Source organism: Camelus bactrianus, chromosome 22 (genome assembly GCF_048773025.1).
Source record: "Camelus bactrianus isolate YW-2024 breed Bactrian camel chromosome 22, ASM4877302v1, whole genome shotgun sequence".
Taxonomy (NCBI): domain Eukaryota; kingdom Metazoa; phylum Chordata; class Mammalia; order Artiodactyla; family Camelidae; genus Camelus; species Camelus bactrianus.
Genome location: NC_133560.1, coordinates 29,214,333 through 29,233,439, shown reverse-complemented (window position 1 = coordinate 29,233,439; position 19,107 = coordinate 29,214,333). Strand labels below are relative to the sequence as shown.

The window sequence follows — 19,107 nt, the reverse complement described above, 5'->3', positions numbered from 1 at the left end:
GCGTTTAGAAGCTTTCTGGGTCCCCACTGCAAAATCCAGGGCTGTTATAGACGAAAGGAGATGGGTTGCCAGGCAGGGGGATGGCAGCTGACCTCAGTGCCTGACCTTGCAGGTGAGTATGGGGGTTGGGGGTGGGACGTCAGCCACAAGGGAAGGTTATGGGGGTGTGGAGAAGGCAGAGAGGCCTCCTGGAGGGAAGGTGACTTCTGAGCAGATCCCCACACGTGAGGGAGCAGGGGCAGGAGCTGGGCAGGTGCAGGTGGAATGTGCGAAGAGGCTCACGGGAGAGCAGAGAGGAAGTGCGTCAGCACAGAGGGTGCTGGCTGGGGACAGGACGGCTTGGCCTTCTGGGAGGAAGTGGGGACATGGGGACGGAAGATAAGGGGCTAGCCTTCATCTCCATCTCCACCCAGGGCAGGCCACCTGGACGAGGCTGTTTGTGGACCGACAGATCTGAGCACTGGGTCCCGGGGGACCGCCTGCACGGGGGTCTCCAGTCAAAGGCCTTGCCCTGCCCTGCAGGCCCAGCTCCCTGTGACTTTTTGCAGGACCTGTAACCTGAGGCCAACTTCCCTGTGGCCCTGTATTCCTCCCTGGGTACCCATGCCTTCCTAGCTGCTGTGACCCCAAAGGATGGCCATGGTGGGGACTGGCCTGCACCCCTGTGGTGGTCTTTCTGAGTGTCCTGCTCCTTTGCTAACTCATCTTCCCAAACCTGCTTGTCTGAGGTCACTGCCCAGTTTGTAGTTGGCCACCGTCCCCACCATAAAGTTCCAGTTCTTAGCCAGACATCCAAACGGCCTGGCTTCCCGCTTGGCTACCACCTGATCCTGCACCCAAGGCCAGTGGGGGCTGAAATGCCAACATGCTTCTTTTTTGGTTTTGGGGGTTTTTTTCTTGGGAAGGGAGGTGATTAGGTTTATTTGTTCATTTATGTATTTCGCTGTTTTTATTTTTTAAACGGAGGTACTGGGGATTGAACTACCACTGAGCTACACCCTCCCCCTCTGAATAGGCTTCTGCTCGCCTGGTGGCAGTCAGTGCCCCAGCCCCTATGCCCCCCACACTGGCCACCAGAAATTAAAGGGTTAACACGAGGCATAGTGGGACAGATCTGACCCTCTTCGGAGCCAAGGTCCCTTCCCGTGCCAGTTAGGAGTGGTCACTGCTCTGCTGGACAGTTCTTAAAGATTTTGTGCGCCGTCCCACCGCCACACCCTTGCTCACATGGGGTCCCCTGCCTGGGGTGCGCTCTCCGCGTGGACGCCCAGTCTGTCAGGCGCTGCCTCTAGTTCTGTGAGCTCTCTCCAGGGCACTGGGTGCTGCAGAACAGCCCCAGCTCTTTGTGGCCCACAGAGACAGTGACCAAGGGGAAACAGGGCTGCAGAGCTGTGAGCCAAGGTGGTGGGAAGGCCAGTCTCTGCACCGATCCCTGGTCACCAGGGCTCAGAGAGGGAAGATGGGGTTACCGAGATCAGCTCTGCCCACTTCCTGGGGTGCAGCCAGGGGGAAGGGAGAAGGGATTTGGACTGCTCAGGAGAGGATCTACTCCTTCCTGGGGGTCAGCAGATACCACCTCATTTAGTCCACTATGACCCCCTGGCAGGGGGCGTGGCCTTCCCCAGGGGTGAGTGTCAGGCTGGGGGCGGTGGCGGGGAGAAGGCGTCCTGGGTCCCTCCCTCACCTGATTCTCCAGGTGCTTCTCTGCGGGCCTCCTTCTCTCCCCAGGGAAGCCTGGGCAGAAACCCGAGCCTCCACCCCAGTTCAGGCTGCCATGGGGCCCTGGCCTCTCCCTCCACCCTCCTTCCTCCTCCAGAGCCACCCTGTCGTTGCCACTGGGACTGCAGAACAGGCAGGTCCTCCACCCACCTGGCCTGCGGTTGGAGGTGTGGCCTTCAGCCCCCTGCAGCCTGGGCCCTCCACACCTGGTCAGCTCAGAGCCTGAGCCCTAGAGAGGAGGGTTGAGGTCTGGAGGGGCCCCTGCTGGTTTCGTTTTGAGGCAGTCCCTTCCCCTTCCTCACTCCCACTCCACCCGACCCCCGCTTTCTGGGAAACCCTGTCGCAGCTTCCTCTGAACTGAACCCTGTTAACCCGGAGTCCACTGAGTTCCGCCTCCCAGACCTGAGGCTTCCTGCCTGGCACACACCTCCACCCCTGGGCTGGCTGAGCACACTTCTGCTGATTCCTCACCTTCCAGAAGGTTCTGGGCTGCTCCTGCCTACATCCCCGCCACCCCACGCCACACTGTGTCCCAGGCTCTGGACACAGGAAACCTGGTCGCTTCAAGCAGGGCAGCCCCGGACACAGATGACCGAGGGTCTGACTTCTGCTACTGACGACCATGGCCTCCTACACCGTTGGATGCGGGGAGGGGTGTGGGCCAAACCAGCTTCCTCTCATCACTGCTGATGGGGGGGGGAGGGGCTAGGTGAGGGGTTGAGCAGCACCCCTGGCCCCACCCAGTCAATGCCAGGAGCCCAGTCATGACAACCCCAGATGTCCCCAGACCCTGGCCAGTGTCCCCTGGATTGAGGGGACAAGACGGTCCCCATTGAGGCCAAGTGGGTATGGCCAGCTGGGAAAAGACAGCACTGAAAGGCTTAGAGCTGTGCTGCCTGACATGCGGCCACTGGCCACGAGTGGCCTCGAACACTCAAGATGTGGACCGTAGGAACTGAGATGCTCCCTGAAGGCAAAACATACCATCTTGCCAAGACTTCATACCAAAGAACAAAACAAAGCAAAAAACAAACAAAAAATCTAAATCAGAAGACCAGACTAATTTTCCATATTGATTACAAAGTGAAATGGTAATATTTTGGCAATATTGGGTCTAATAGAACATACCATCAAACTACCTTCACCTATTTCTTTTTCTTGTTTTGAATGCGGCCTCGAGGAAATTTACATCGTGCCTGCAGCTGAGTGATGCGCGTGCGTGGTGGGGGCATGGGGCAGCGAGACCCGCCTGACTCTGCCTGCTGGTTCCGCACATTTTTCTTTCCATTTCCCCCTGCCCCATCCCTGGACCGTGTGTTACACTCAGAGAAGGGGCTGATCTGATCCTGGGTCGCCCGTGACCCTGAGCAAATTAAACAGACTCTTTAGCTGGCTCTTACCCGCTAGCTCACACACTGCTAGCCGGGGCTGCGGGTGGAGGCTGGAGGCTCTCTGATGGAGCTGGGCCATCTTTTCCGGATCATCATTTATTCCTCAGTCACCTGTGAGCTGCTCAGAGCTCAGGGAGAGGAACCAGGTGGGGACAGTCTGCTCTCTGGGGACTCAGGGGACAGCACACGTGGTTTTGAAAAGTGCTTTTGAAAATGATGCAAACATGGAGCTGAAGAAAAACTTGCACCTACAAGACACTTGGTATCTTCTTCCAAACCAGGTGCAAAACAAAACGACAACAAAAGCAAAAAACCCAGGAGCAAAGAAAACCCAAAACCCAAAGGTAAGAACACCCATTGGGCAAGATTCCGAAGCTCTCGGATTCATTTTCTGATTGATTTGTCTTTGGACCCAGAGGTCAGAGGAGCACGGAGTGGGGGGGGGGTCCCAGGGCCCCCAACACAGCGGCTGCACCATCTCACACACTTGGCCATCTTGGGGTTTAAGGAACAGCCACGAGGAACCTTGACACAGAACAGGGTCTCTCACAAGAAGCTTGGGAAGGCCTGGAAGCCCCCAGCGACCTGGCTGCTGGACCCCACATTCTGCCTGGATCCCCGCATGTCAGGAGACCCCCGAACAAACAAATGTTACATTTTAAGAACCTGCCCCCTCAGAACAGAGGACCTATAGGCTCGCCTGCCTGTGGCCACCCTTGGCCAGACCGTGCACCAGGGGAGACAGGGTGTGGGAACAGAGGGTGCCAAGTCTAGGGACGTCCACAGGGAGCAGTGGGCAGGGGAGAGAGGGAGACCCCTGGCTGTCAATGTCAGATCTTGGTCTCCAAGACTCTGGAGTGTTCCCAGCTGACTCGGAGAGGGAAGGGAAAGAGCCACGTGTTGGTGTCTGGCTCTTTTTTTGAAGGGCAGTGGGGTCCTGGCGAAGTAACACAACAGTAGAGGATGCAGACCCGGCCGAGTGGAGCAGGTGGGCTGGGAGGTGCCAGGGCCCCTCTCTGAGGCCACACTGTGGGAGGTGCCTGCTTTTGAACCATCACCCCACCTCCCTCACCAACCCTGGAGGCCTTACCCACTGGCCCCAAACTCCCACACTGCTAGGACCCTGTCAATGTGGTCTTACTCCTTGCAAATGGGAGCCAGCTGTTGGCAGGAGTTGGTCAAGCCCAGGGCCTGATGGGTACAGGACTGGCCCTAAGACGCACCTGTCTGACCGCCAGCACCAGCACCATGGGCCAAGACGCTGAGCCACAGTTCACCTGTTAGGCCTTCCTCTTCTGAAGCTCCTGAGGGAGCTGGGGGACCCACAGAGTGACACCTCCATTGCTTTGAGTTATCTTTTTTATTCTTTTCTAAATCAGGTGAGTCTTGGGCGGGGGTAACTCAAAAGGCAGAAGCCTGGAAAGCTGGTCTAAGGAGCTACCAGCTTGTCTCCTCTTTGGTGACCACAGAAAAAAAAAACACAGACTGGAAGGGTCACCCTAAGAAGAAAAGGATCCAACAGTTCCCACAGGGCCACAAGTCCCCAGCTTCTGCTGCACCTTCTCCAACCCCAGGGCCAGAGTGGCGCCAGGCCCATCACTCTTGGAGAACCCTTCCCCTGCAATTTATCACAGATAAGTATCAGCTTCTTTCAGGAAGTATTGGGGAGAGGGGAGGCTCACAGCTCATCTTCAGAGGGCCCTGCCCTCCACCACTTCCTACTGCCCTTGGCCTGGAGGCAGCCTTCTCCATCAGAGGTGGCACAGCCCTAAAGGTGGAAAGGTTGGGCTTTGGGTCTTGGGCAACGTGCAGACCACAGCAGGGGGCCTGGCTGGACACCCCAGAGGACACCGGGAGCTAGGACCTCACCCCCGCCGCCTCATTTCCAACTAGCTGCAGCTGAACAGTTCAAAGCCCAAGAGTGACGTGCCCTGGGCGGTCACTTCTGATTTGCTGGGCGCGTGGAGGTGACAGCAAGCCACCCGCCCACATCTGTCGGCCTGCAGGCGTGGGGGTGCAGGCCTTATCTACAGGATCTGCTGGGGTTTCCAACCGCACCGACAGCTTGGAAACCCAGCACTTCCTTTCTGCTGAGTGAGTGTCGGCTCCTGCTGCCGCGAGCTGTCAGAAGTCTCTGTTCCACGAAGCATGGGTGAGGATGAGAGAGTCCCTCTGAGGGGCAGGCCATGCTCTGCTGAGGATGGGCTGCGGGACCAGAGGCAGGAGTGGCCGGGGGTGGGTGGAGGGAAGGGGACCCCGTGACGGCCATCAGGCTGACTGCTCTCTGGGAGGTGGTGCCTGGAGGACCACCTCACAGGGGCAGGTGTCAGGCCAGGGGGACACTTGAAACCTAGGGCAGCAACCCCCCTTCTGGTGAAAGGTGCCAACGTTGGGGTCCCTCCGAGGCTTCACCCCTTGGAAAGGAGCAAAGCCAGCTCCCAGTGGCTCCCCATCTCTCGCGGGTCAGGGCCACCCTTGCGGGAGAGACCGCCCTAGGCTGGCCAGGGCTGACGCCCAAAGGGCGAGGAACAAGAAGCACAAGGGGCACGTTTGCTTTTTCTTTCCCGGTTTTGTTTTGGTTTTTTCTTTAAACCTAAGGAAGCAGGTTCCGAGAAGACGGCACGAAGGTGGCGCCCTTCCCAATGCGCGTGGGTCTCCACGGAGGGCGCGGCGGGAGGAGGCGGGAGAGGAGGAGCCGGTCCTGCAGCGGGACCGTCACACAGCGGCGCTGCGCGTGGGCGTGCTGGGCTGGTTCAGCCGCAATGTTTTACACAACCAGCCGGCGAAATCCACTTCTTCTACCTCCGACCGTTTGATGAAGGCATGGTTCTGAAAGGGAAGGAATGGCGTGAGCAGCCTGGCCTTGGCCGGACGTCCAGGCCCCCGGCCCAGGGCACGTGCAGGACTGGGGAGGGGAACCAAACCCAGAGCGGGGAGGCCCCAGGCCCCCCAGCCTGGGACAGGGTCTCAGGTGAGGGGGAGGCTGCTCTGTGCCCCCTGGAGCTCAGGGTCTCCTCTGTCCCTGACACCCTGCACTTCTGACACCAGGGCCAGTCTCTGCAGGACCATCCCGGGCACCGTGGGGTGTGTGAAGCAGCCTCCCTGGCCCCACCCAGACAATGCCAGGAGCAACCCCAGTTGTGACAACCACAGATGTCCCCAGACATGGCCCAATGTCTCCTGGGAGCAGAGTCACCTGGGTGAGAGCATCTGATCTGAACAACGGAACTCTCTGTGAGGATAGTAAGTTCCCTATATGTCCCGTCCAGGGCGGGCAGCCACCGGGGCCATGAGGCTCCTGAGCCCTTGAAATAGGGCTCATGTGGCTGGAGAGCAGAACCTCGTGTTCTCCATCAGCATAAGTAACTTAAATAACTTAAATAGCCGCCCTGGTAGCGGTTCCCGAACAGGATGGCTCAGTGCCAGAGGCTCCTGGTTTGCAAGGCCAGGACCACTGCCTCTTATGCCAGCTGGGAGCGGGCGAGACCACCCTCAGCCTTCCCAAGGTGGGCGCGGGCCTGGTGAAAAGCCAAGCCAAGGGAAGAGGGCTCCTGTGGTCAGGGCGGCGAGCTCAGCCTCACACGCATGCAGCGTTACTCGGGAAGGGGCCTGGAAGCCCTCTGTGCCCCGCGAGATGCGCAGAGCTGGGGGCGGGGGTGGCACCATGGGGGTTTCAACTCCTCTGTTCCGGGGATTTGCGTATTCCGCAACAAAGACATTTCTTATATCGTGTGTTCCTTGGATTCACCAGACTCAATAAGGAGATTCTGGAAGCAGGTGGCTGCAGACCCAGTCCCACAAGGCGCTCCAGGCCAGGCCAGCTCTTTGGCCCGCAGCAGACCGACTGCCACTGGGACACACTGCCTGTAGCCACAGCTAACCGAGGGTGGGCTTAGACAGGGTGCTTTCCTGGAGGAGGCAAGGAAGCGGAGGCCCAGAGGCAGCGAGAGAGAGCAGCAGGACACACCCCGCGGGGGAAGGAGCGCCCTGTGCCGATGCCTGCGGGCGGGAGGACCTGTGGGGGGACGTGCGGGAAGGCAAGGAGTCTGGTCCTGCAGGGCAGCAGGCAGGGGCCTGGGGCCCGGGGCCCACCGCAGGGCGTGGCTCGGTTATTTAAGGTACCACATCGCAACTACCCTAAGAGGCTCCCTCTCTCCCCCGTGGACAGCTGAGACTGAGAATCCATGTCTTACGTCTGTAACTGGCAGTGTTTTCTCTCTCCGGGACACGAGAAATAATTAAGGGGCTGCCTAGCATCGGGGGAGACTCAGGTGGGCAGACCTGGTGGCACAGGAAGAAGGCCTCGCGTCCACTGCTGCCGTGGGCGCAAGGCACTGCGACAGGCAGCCCTGCTGGGGGAAGGCGGCTTTCGGTGACCACCTTGGTTTTCAAGGATATTGAATAGCGTGGGTTTAGAGGAAGGCAGACACCCACATGGTGTCAACGACGCCTTGGAGCCCAGTCATTCAGTCATGCGTCCCAGGCATGTGGGCCCCTGTGTTCCCCCGCAGCCGCTCCCCATGTCTCCCTCCGGCGAACCCAGGAGACCCACGGGGGTCCTCCAGTTGGCCAAGCTCCCCATGTTCCCTGCGATATGCTGGCTTGGGGCAAGGACAGCCTGCCAGGGGCCCATCTCCCCACAAGGAGGAAGAGGCCCTGGGCACAGCCTGTGACCCCAAAACCTGTGTGCCTCACTTACCATGAGCATCTTCAGATCCGCTCGCTCTGCTGGGTTCTTAATTAGGCTGCAGGTTCCGGGAGGCAGGAGAGGACAGAGGGTGGGGAGACAAGACAGGCAGACAGTCAGTGGCCGTCAGGGAGCCCTGGGACCAGGCAGCCCCCGCCCTGGCCGGTCAGAAGCCTGCGTCCTGCCGCCCTTTGCTGCCTGGCTCCTGTGGTGGGGGGCCCCACCGTGCTCTTGGGTGTAAGAACAGGAGGCCCCGGGAGGGAAGAGCAGAAGTCTCAGCCCAGGACAAGAGGGAAAGAGGGTGGGAAACCCCTCGAGGCTTCTGGGTTGGAGGCCCAGCAGCAACCAAGGCTGCATTTCTAATAAAAACCCCAAGTTTGGGAGTCCAAATGTCAAAATGGAACTTTTTCCTTCAGAAAAGCAGAACTGTCTAAAGGCAGCTGCTCTAAGTAGCTCAGGGTGGTGTGGCAGCTCTTCAAATACAGGCCTCACAGGCATAGGGACGTTTACGGGGCGGGGGGGGGTGGCCGCACCCCAGGGAGCTAGGCCGTCCAGCGGCTGTGCCCGGGGCCGGCCGTGCTGGCGTCCTGACACGTGGGGCAGCGGGGCGGCCCTCCCTCCAGGCCCCAGCCCACCTGCGAGGTACTCCTCGGCCTCCAGAGGGTGGAGGGGCTGGGACAGCCCAGAAGCCGGCTGGGAAGGCGTGCTTGGGGGCTGCAGGGCCCTGGGCTTGCAGGATTAGGAAACCAGGGCGCCTGACGGCAGGAGCTGAGGTGGGAACAGTATCACTTCCAAAGAGCCTGGACTCCTGGTTCACTCCAGGCGGGGACACTAGGGGATGGCAGCTGGACACCGTGACTCAGCAGCCTCGGGAAGGGAACCTGGGCTCTCAGGTGAGCTCTGCGTCCCGCCAGACACTGCCACCGGCCTGGCATCCCTGACAGCCAGGGACCAGGAAGCAGGCAGTCTGGCCCCCTCCCTGCCCACCCCAGGCTGGGGGCTGTGGTAGCTCACCATTTATTTACAAACTCCTGGAAGTCCTGGGTGAAAACGACGCTGGGCAGCTTGGGAGGAGGCTGTGGGACAGAACAGACAGGTGGGGGTCAGATGCTCAAGGATGATTCTGGAATCAGGGGAAGAGACGCTTCCCAGCCCTGCGGGAGTGGGGACAGCGTGGCACTTTCCAGGCACCCTCGGGTGCACTTCTCCTGGCCCTGAGCCTTTACTGTCCTGGGGGCAGCCCACTGCAGGCGGGCAGAGGGCACCCACCCCCAGGCTCCTCCAGCGGCTTCCCAGGCAGCCAGCTGGGTTGGGCTCTTCCCAGATTTTCTCTCAAGAGCTCTTGTCTGGGGGTCACAGCTGGTTCTAGAAGGAAGAAGGACAGGGCTCATCCTCATTTTACGGACGAGAGTGGTTACTCTTGACCACAGGTCATCCTGTCTCGGCCACCCCGCTCTGGGGGTGTCTTGGAATGAGCTGAGGGTCTGGACCTCAGGGAGGCAGTAAGCTCCAGGGGTTTGGGCCCCAAAACAGGGGGAGTCTGAGGGGTCTGTCCTGGCACAAGTCTGGGCGTGCAGACAGCGGTGTGCAGGGTCAGGCCCCGTCTGGAGCGGGTACTCGCTGGGCCTGGGTGTCACTGCTGTGTCACCAGAGCCACCTGCCCTGTTCCACCACCACTGACTGGGCCCTGAGCTGCTCACCTCAAGACCTAACCCTGGGCCAAGCCCGGCCACCCCAACTGCAATGGGCCACTGGAAACACACTTCAGTCAGAGAAGGCCCAGGGAGGGTGACCCGGTCGTGCTGAGACGGAGGGCCGTGGGGTCAGGCCTCACTCAGCCCCTTCCCAGCTGCAGGCCTTATGCCTGGATTCACCCATCTGCACAATGAGAGTATTCGTGCTGCCCTCTCCCAGGGTGGGGAGGGACTGGGTGTGCACCCTGGGCCTCCTTCCCAGAGATGGGGGTCTGGGGGGTGGGGACAGGGACGCTGAACTTTCCCCGAGGAAGGGGGAATGATTTAGGACTTCACGCACAGATGTCAAGATGCTCAGAGAAGGAGCTGCTGGTGACAAGAGCTGCAGGGAGGGGCCAGGCTCCTGGGCTCAGGGTGGGAACTCTGGGTTCACCTCTATGAAAACAAACAAAAAGGAGTCCTTTGGGGAGGGTGGGCTTGTGCAGGGTTGGGGGAGTGAGGCCATCACCTTCATGCCTCATAACCTCCTGACAACCACAGCTGGTCTCCATCTCTCCCCACAGCCCCTCCCCAAAAGAACCCGGTCTACAAGTCCGGCTCCCTTCTTTCCAACAGGAACGGCTTAAACCCGCTGGCCCGAAGGCCCGCCAGGGCCCCAGGCACACACCTCATTCACGATGTAGTCCAGCAGCTCGAAGATAGCCATGGCCGGCCGGCTGTCCACCCCATGACCTGCCCAGGGCAGAGACAAAGACGGGTGAGATGGGCAGGTGGCCGCAGCACTTCTGTCGGGCATCAAGGTCCGAGTGCGCTGAACACAGCCGAGCGCCTCCTCCCCACCCGGCTGGAACCAGAGGCGTGGTGCCCCAGCCCGGCTGCCTGGCGACTGAGCTTGCCTTCCTGGGAAAGTCACTTCTCTCCTGAGCCTCCGGTGAATTAACAAAACAAAACAGCAAAACGAACAGGAATGTTTTTTGAGAAGTCACAGGTCTGGCACAGTGCCAAGTCTGTGCTGTACCGAAGTCAAACCCCTGCCCCCTGGTGCCGGTGGGGCATGGGGGGCCGGGCAGGCAAAGGCGGCAGTGTGACCTTGTGTGGACCTGCTGGTGGAGACGGCCGTGGGCCCGAGAGCCGCTCACGACGGTGGCCGGCTGCATGGCTGACCCCTGTCCTAGACCCAGCTGGCCAGGCCCGCGTTTGGCAGCTGGACTTTCGCCTTCTGTCCCCAGTCCTGAAATGGGCACTCGGGCTGGGGCCGGGGCTGGGGGAGGTGCTGGCAGGCCGAGTGGCTTGGCACAGCCCACCGCTCCTCCCCGCCTGGAAGGCCCAGACACCATCTGGGAGTCGGGCTGGGAGGGCGGGGCCAGGGCCTGAGGACACAGATGCAGGGATGGGGGTTCTCCCCTCGGAGGAAATCCAGACACCTCAGCAGTGTGGGTGTGGCACCAGGAAAGGGGAAGGTCTGGGCTTGAAAATACTGTGACAACCACCATCTAAAGACCCAAGTGTCCCATTAACGGTGAATAGGTACACAAAAGCCACCCACACAGTGGAATACTACGCAACCATAAAAAGGAACAAGGCACCAACACTTGGCACAGTGTGGACAGACCCTGAGAACACAAGGCTCGGTGAGAGAACCAGACAAAAGAGGCCACACAGCGTGTGACGCCACTGACGTGAAACATCCAGAACCGGCCAGTCCACAGAGACGGAGAAGGGGCTCCTGGCTGTCAGGGGCTGTGGGGGGGACAGGGTTTCCTTTTGGGGTGATGGAATGTTCTGGAATCATATAAAGGTGGTGGTCAGACCTTATGAAGATATAAAAATCTGCTGAACTGCATGCCTGAAAAGAGTGGGTCACAAGGTAGGTGAATTCTACCTCAATAAAGCTGAGAAATCAACTGATCAACTGCAGCCCAAGGCCTGGTCCTCTGGACCCTCACTTAATTCAACTGTCTTCCTGTCACTTGACTTAAAGAAAAAAAATCACAGAGCCCTAAGCGCTGCTTCCTAGTTAGACCACCTGAGCCGTGACCACGAGCCGGGACCCCGAGCCGGGACCCTTCCCCTCGCCAGCCCCCGGCCTGGTGGAAGTACCAGCCTGAACTTCACAGCACAGGTGGTGGCTCTAGGTACCGAGGGTCCTCTGGGGGCCCCGCCGGCCCTCCGGCCCCACCCACCCCCGCTGTGTGTCGGGGCTTCATCCAACAAGCCACCCAAGGAGGTCCTGGCCCAACACAGCAGACGCGGCACCGCAGAGCCCAGGTGGTGGGCACAAAGGTGCCTGCTGGGCAACCCTTTCAGCTTTTCTGCACCCTTGAACGCTTTTGTGATAAAATGCTGGAAAAACCGCCCACCCCACGCGCGGCTTGGCTGAGGAGAGTTTCTGGGCCCCGCCAGCTGGCAGCAACAGGTGCAGCTGCCCCGGACGGGACAGTTTGAGGCGCTGCTTGCAGAGCTGTCCCCAGAAGCCTCGGGACCATCTGAGGACTGCTGACCACAGTGAGCATGACCCAGGGGGACAGGTGGCGCTGAGAGAGGCCAGAGGGGAGGCAGCTGCCATCCCCGGGCGCCGCGTGCCCTGTCCAAGCTGGAAGTCCCAGGCTCGGGCCCTACCGCTGATGGGGCGTCCGGGGGGTCTCGGCCGTGGTGAGATGCCGTGAGGCTCTCCTTCTGCACCGTCGACCATGGGCCGGCCAAATATCGCCTCCAGCTCCTTGGCGTCTGGCGGGGGGATGGGGTACCTTCCGATGGACAGCTCCACCAGGGACAGGCCCATGCTCCAGATGTCCGACTGCACCGAGTAGTGAGTGCCTTGCAGCCGCTCTGGCTGTGGGCGAGACAGGGAGGTGGAGGGGGCTGGTGCATGCGGGGTAGGGGCTGGCACCCTAGAGTGTCTCCCTGGTTCCCCTGCAGCCCCATCATGCCCTGTCATCCCTCTGGAGACCAAGTAACAGGAAGAAAGCAATTCCGTCTCCTCCCTCCACCTGCTTCCAGCTGTGCTGACGGTGTCTCCTTAAAGACCCACAACCCACAGGTCGTTGTCTCTGCTCCTGGAGAAAGACCAGTCCAGGAAAGACAGCTGTTAAGCAGACTCCCGCCAGACTCACCGACATGTAGGACCGCGTGCCCACGAAGGAGTTGGCCATGGAGTCGATGAGCTGCCCGCTAACCCCAAAATCGCACAGCTTGATCTCCCCTCTGGAGTTGACGAGGATGTTCGATGGCTTCACGTCTGGGAGGAGAGCTGGCGGTGAGGATGCCCCGGGCCACCCGCCAGCCCCACCGGGCCCCAGAGGCTCCCAGCCCTTACCTCGGTGCATGATCTGGTGCTTTTCCCGGAGATACGCCAGGCCCCGCAGAACCTGCAGGGAAGCCGCAGGGCGGTGCTGTGTGGGGGACTGTCCTCTGGACAGGCCCTCAGGCCAGACTGCAGGGGCCATGTGATGGTGATGACATCCGCACAGGCACGCACCTCACTGACTCATATGACTCCCTGCCCGGAAAGCAGACACTGCTCCTCTCGTGAGGCCCGTGAGAGCTGGGACAAGGCCTGAGGCCCCGTTAGTGGGCCTTTGAGTGTCCAGGCAACTGCCCCACCTCGGAGGTCACCCCTGTTGAGCACTTTGGTGCTGAGACAGTGCTCAGGCCCCAGGCCGATGTGGTGAAGGACGCAGTGGCCCTTTCACCACGTCAGAGAGGAGACACTCCATGATGACAGCACGGAGGGACACTGTGTGCCTGGGACCAGGCCCCCAGCATCTCCAGCAACCCATCCGGATGGGGTAGGGGAGCATCATCCCCACCATATAGGGCAAAGGGACACCACCAGCTCAGTGCCACAGCTGGTGGAGACTGGCACCAGAGGCCATCTTCGCAGGGGGCCACTCTAGTGCCTACTACTGGCTCCCAGGGGCTCCTCGAACCCTGGCCGCGTGGCATGGGGGCAGGAGTAAGAATGAGCGGGCGAGAGCGTGCAGCCAGGAGCGCACACTCGCACACTTACCGCGATGCTGACCTTCCCCAGGATCTCTTCCGGAATTCTCTTGGCTTCTTTCAACACCTGGTCCAGAGAGCCACCATCCTAGGGGCAGCACAGAAGAGAGAGGAAAGCCACTCTGAGCCGTCACCAGGCAGGGCTGGCAGTGCAGAGACGGGTCCCCAGGGGGATGCCAGGGCAGCAGGTATAAGAACGGAGCATTTCCCTGTTTCCCAGTGATCTGGTGCCCAACTTCCTCCACAGGAAGCAGAGACCAGACCACAGCCAAAGGCAGCCCATCGGCCAAAAGCAGGGACTCTGGCGGCCCCTGCTGCCTCCGGGGCCTCAGGAAGCGGAAAGGGTGCCAGCACGCTCCCCAGGCGGCTTGTCCTTCCCGGAACTGAGGCCCACAGCTGGATGGCGTGACTCAGCCTTCCCGAGGTTGCCACGGTAGCGGCGGGCGGAGCAGAGCCACGGAGGCCAGAGCTCCACGAGGCCTGTGGCCGAGCCACCCACTCTGGGGCCTGGGTCTCCTCCGCAAGCTGGGTGCAGCCGTGGGAAGTGGAGGAAGAACCCAGAGGCAAGGCCCGTAACTGCCCAGTGCAGAAGGAAGGCCAAGTCGACTGACCCCTCCACTGCTCCCTCGCCCAAGCCCCCAGCTCCACCAGGAAGGCTGATGGCGGAGGGGCACGGAGGAGGAGGAGGAGGGGGAGGAGGAGGATGGATGGCTCCGTCCCTCTCCTGCAGGCCTAGCCCCTGCTCACCGCCCCGTGTGTGGGATGTCCTGCAAAGGACCTGACACAGGTGACTGCAGTCCATCCCCCAACCTGGGCGTGGCCCCAAATTCACATGGTTAACGAGGAAATGGCAGAAATCAAGTGTCTTGCGCAAGGTCTCCTGGCAGTACTTGGAGACCGAAACCCAGGGCGTCGCCAACAGGCCCAAGGCGCTTCTTCAGAGGGGGCTCCAAGGGCCCCAGGTCACTGGGTGGACTGGAGCTGAGGCTCGAGGGGCGCAGTGGGGATGTGGCCAGAACCTGCGCTCGTGGCCAGGTGGCCCGTGCTTTCTCTGGGGCGTTGCTCTAGGGCTCCCGTGGCCACCAGCTGCCTCTTGCTTCACTTGGGGGAGGGGGAGAAGCCTGGGTGCTGCCCCAGCTGTGCTCGGTGAGGAGGGCACGGTGGGAGTTCTGGAAAACCCAAGGCACTCTGAAGCTTCAGGATCCTGTGTGCGACACTGTCGGCTAGCGCCAGACTGAGGGCGGGGGCCGAGTGCAGGCAGATGGTGAGGGTGGCTGAGGAGGAACCCAGGCGATCGGCATTCTGCCCAGCCCAGGCCTGTCTCACATGGGGGGAATTCCTTTTATTCTTCTCATTTTTTGTTTTAGCAACCTTAAAATTTTTTCTTTAAAGTTAGTGATCTCTGCTCCCTAACACAGCCCCTTTCATTCTTAATTTTCTGTAGAGCTGTGATTTGTTTGCTAGAGGATGCTCAGGGTGAGCATCCACGGAGAGGCTATGGTGGCCCAGGCCCCGTGCCAGGGTCTCAAGTCAACTCAAAACAGCCCTGTGGCGCAGACAGCACTGTTCTCCACAGCAGAATCCCCAGGGAACTGAGGACACGGGGCGGGTCACTCTGGCAAACGGGGGAGAGTATCCTGCGTGTCGTGTGCGTGTAAAGCAGCATGTTCGGCCCGCATCCGCATCTCCCGAGTTGTGACAACGCAAATGTCCCACACGTCGCCCAGGGGAGAACCCCTGGTCCACAGCTAAGAAGACACATGGACAGGATGTGGCGCGGGGGCGTCACAGCTGGGTCACTCCTCACACACGACCACACGCTTTCATTGTGTGTGTGTGTGTGTCTCCTAAACATCTCCGAAGCCACACTTGCATTAAGCAGGGAGTCTACAAATACCTTTCTCTTATAAAAATTCAAATGCAGATAAATTACACTCTGATCTCCAACAACTCCACTTGCCTCCCCTGAAGTGTAACTTAGACTCTTCCAGCCCCTTCTGTGCACACACAGAGAAACACAGAGTTCTAAACCTGTCTGCCTGCCTATCTATGTGTCCATCCATCTAGATCTGTCGCTGGGCTCGGATCGCAGACACCTCGCCCCACAGCCGACGCTTCACACCCACCCAGACCCGGGGTGGGGGGTTGATGCTGACCCGCTTTTCTGCAAGGGAAAGAGACTCCGAACTCAGGGTATTTGGGGAGGACGGGAGGAGGGGGGAGGGGGAGAGAGAGAGGAGGGGGAGGGACAATCTACAGTGCAGACCTGGCTCCCCTCAGACCACACTGACTTCACGCCCTTTCCCCGCCCGATTCTGTCTGCACAGTGGCTGCCGGGGGGGGGGGGGGGCAAATCTGGCCGCCCTCTCCCAAGTGAGGAAGGGGCTCCGCCAGGACAGGCGGGGGAGCCCCTTCCCGGGGGCACTCCCCGGACGCTGCCCTCCCTGCAGGCGCCTGCTCAAATTCATTTCCTGCCTCCGTTACAAAACTGTCAGAGGGGACAGCGCACTCGAGGCGTAACCGAAGCTGCCTGCCTAAAGCCACATGGCATCCTGGTTTTGCAAGGCCCCCGAGGGCTAGGGCCAGACAGCCGAGGGCGGACAGAGCCCTACCTGGCGGACGCTGGGCGGAGGAGGGCCGGAGGTGTTTCCTCCGGGGGCCTTCGGCTCTGACCACTTCTGCTTTCGATACACCCAATCCCACCCATTTCTGGGCCTCGATACCAGAGTTCCTCAACAAGGGGACACAACAGAATTGACCGTGGTTTAAAAAAATCACCTGCCACCGCAGAGGTCTGATCCCACAGGCCTGCAGCCCACCGCCCTCTCACTGGGGGATCGTGGGAGGGAGAGACAAGGCTCCCCCTGTGCACCACTGCAGGCCTCAACGCTCACACAGCCTGCTTGGGTGCAAGGACTCTCGGAGCAGCATTACTTGTGACATGGTGGGGACTGGGAGCAGCCTCAGCGTGCTCAGCACATTACCTGCCAGCTACCTGTGGATGCCAGGAGGCTGGACGGTGGGAAAAGGCAAAACTGTCAGGAAGGTGGGGTGGGTACAGCTCAGTGGTAGCGCGGGCTTAGCATGCACGAGGTCCTGGATTCAATCCCCAGTACCTCCATTAAAACCAAAAAATATTAGGAGGACAGTGTCTGGTATCCAATAAAACAAAGGCATCTATACAAGCATACGGCTGTACTGCATCCACCATCTCCACACGGGTCCCCTTGGAAATAGGATGGGGGCCTTGAGGGTCTCAGGCAAGGGGACGTCTGTTCCTCAACCTGTGTGAACTCTGCCCGGTGACTGGGGGACACTGACGCGGCTCCGGGGTTGGGGGTGCTCACCATGTGCTCCATGCAGATGCTGATCTCCCCGTCGCTGTAGAAGGCCCCGTAGAAGCCCACAATGTACGGGGAGTTGCACTCGTGCAGCACCTGCAGCTCGCGGATGATCTGGTTCCGGATGGCCGGCTTGATCTCCAGGTGGATCAGCTGCAGGGGAGAAGAAAGTGGGTTCAGAGCCAAGCCGCCTTCTAAGGGGAGCCGGGAAGCAGCGGGTATCCATCAACCCATGAGAACTGAGAACACAGCCACAGACTCGAACGTGAATGTTCGCAGCAACGTGAGTCACAACAGCTGAAAAGCAGAAGCAGCCCAAGTGTCCTGAGTCAGCTGAAGAAGGGACAGACACACGTGTCCCTCCACACGCGCGACATCAGTCACGGAAAGGAGAGCAGCCCTGACACTCGCTGCCACGGGGACTGACCCTGAGAGCACGGTGCTGAGTGAGAGAAGCAGACACAGGACGACACACAGCGTGTGAGTCTGTGGATGTGAGACGTCCAGAACAGGCCAGTCCACAGACACAGAGAGGGGGCTCCTGGCTGTCAGGGGCTGGGGGACGGTGGAGTGACTGCTAAACGGGCTGGCGCGTATTTCTGGGGTGATGGAATGTTCTAAGACTAAGGTGGTGATGGGTGCATGGCATTGTGAAAATATACTAAAAGTCACTGAGTGAAATGCTCTACAAGGGTAAATTATATGGTATGTGAATTACATCCCAATGAAGCTGTTTTCAGAAAAATGTCATAGGAGGCAACATTTTTCACTTGGTTATGGGGGGAGTTCTTTAAGAGTTTTCTTCCCACCAAATCACACAAAGTGCCAGCCTCTCCCAGGAGAAGGCGGGTGACGCCCTGTCAGACAGGACGACTGTGTCACTTCTGCCCCCAGCCCCACCAGCAGTGGGCTTTCGGGGCCCTTCATCCCTCCAGCCTGGAGACAATACAGAGAGAGCTGCCACCTGCCACCTGCCACCCTAGGATCCCAGCTCCTCTTCTACTCGAGTTCCAGTTGGCAGAGGGGACTGTCACCAAATTCGTCACAACGTGTGGAAAGGTGAGAAACAGAAAGGATGGTCCGGAGAGACATGGAAAAGACAGCTGACAAAAGGCCAAGAGCAGTGTCCAGCTCCAAACCCTGCACAAGCCAAGACCCACCGCCCAGCGGGAGAGAGCCACGGCTGTGGGTCCCTGTCTTAGCTCCTCAGGATCCTAGACGCGCCAGCCATCGTGACAAGGCAAGAAAAGGGTGTGATTTCCACCCCTTTGTCAGAGAGGCAGACCCAGATCCCTGGTATCTGAAAATGACCAATACCAATTCAACAGACATTTCTGCAGTGGGTTATATGTGGGGCCGATGATGGGGAGAAAGACACAAAGGTGGCTCTGCTTGGAGAAGACCTGTCATCAGGGGAAGAGAAGGGGTCAAAACAACCCCGGTATGGCGGAGGTGCCAACGGGGTGACTCAGGGCGTGGTGATACTGAGGCCAGGCCTCCAAGGACAGGTGCGAAGAAGCCAGGCGGACAAGGTGGGGCAGGCGCTGGAGGCAGAAGGACAAGAGCTGCCTGTTGGAGGGGCGTGTGCTCAGTTCAGGGGGGCACAGGGTAGCACGGCCTGCTCACTGGCCCACATCGATGACCATCAAAACCTTGAGAACTGTGGCAGATCTGGGTGAAACCGTGCCTGGTGCCCCCGCCGGCCCCAGGCAAAGCCTCAGCCCTCACTTGAAGGGTCCCCACTGACCCAACCTGCAGAGCCCAGCTCTGGCCGTGGGCCTGGGACACTGCACTTCCCCCTCGGGCTCCTCCAGTGGGAAGGTGGGTCACACCAGAACTCCAGTGGCCACACCAGGGAGGGAACGCCCAGCATGTGCATGCAGACATGCCTGGAAAAGGCGGGATGCGGGTCTGAGAGCAAAGTGCTGGCATCTGTGTGCAGTGCGGCAGGCTCACCCGGGAGCTGCGAAGTCAGCACCAGCGCCGCCCACAGAAACACGGCGTGAGCCACCAACCGAACTTTGAATCCTCCAGCTATTGCGTTAAGAGTGCAAAGAGACAGGCGAAACAAATCTGTTTTGTTTAACTCAGTGAAATGCATCAAAAATTTACTGTTTTGACATGAGATCAAGGGAAAGAAAGATATTAATGAGTTTTTTCACACGGAGCACCGGAAACCTGGTGTTTCTGCACGTACAGCACAGCCCCGGTTCACCCTGACCGTGTTCCGAGGGCTCGGCACCCGCGTCTGACCAGGGGCTTCCTCATGGATGGTG

General features: G+C 59.8%; 1 protein-coding gene across 3 annotated transcripts in view; it reads right to left on the bottom strand.

Moving 5' to 3' along the window:
- Positions 1 to 4,451: 4,451 nt before the first annotated feature.
- Positions 4,452 to 19,107, bottom strand: part of MAP2K2 (mitogen-activated protein kinase kinase 2) — a 36,149-nt gene continuing 21,493 nt past the window's right edge. For 2 of the 3 annotated variants that reach the window (XM_074351089.1, XM_074351088.1), the window contains exons 3-11: positions 16,838 to 16,984; positions 13,501 to 13,578; positions 12,808 to 12,859; positions 12,605 to 12,729; positions 12,111 to 12,324; positions 10,159 to 10,223; positions 8,812 to 8,873; positions 7,810 to 7,855; positions 4,452 to 5,939 (exon numbers count right to left, since the gene is read on the bottom strand). In XM_074351089.1, the coding sequence (XP_074207190.1) occupies positions 5,826 to 5,939; positions 7,810 to 7,855; positions 8,812 to 8,873; positions 10,159 to 10,223; positions 12,111 to 12,324; positions 12,605 to 12,729; positions 12,808 to 12,859; positions 13,501 to 13,578; positions 16,838 to 16,984 (903 nt within the window). In that variant the 3' untranslated portion in view covers positions 4,452 to 5,825. Of the gene's footprint in view, positions 5,940 to 7,809; positions 7,856 to 8,811; positions 8,874 to 9,831; positions 9,927 to 10,158; positions 10,224 to 12,110; positions 12,325 to 12,604; positions 12,730 to 12,807; positions 12,860 to 13,500; positions 13,579 to 16,837; positions 16,985 to 19,107 lie in introns of all 3 variants that reach the window. The other variant, XR_012501675.1, reaches the window with a different exon arrangement.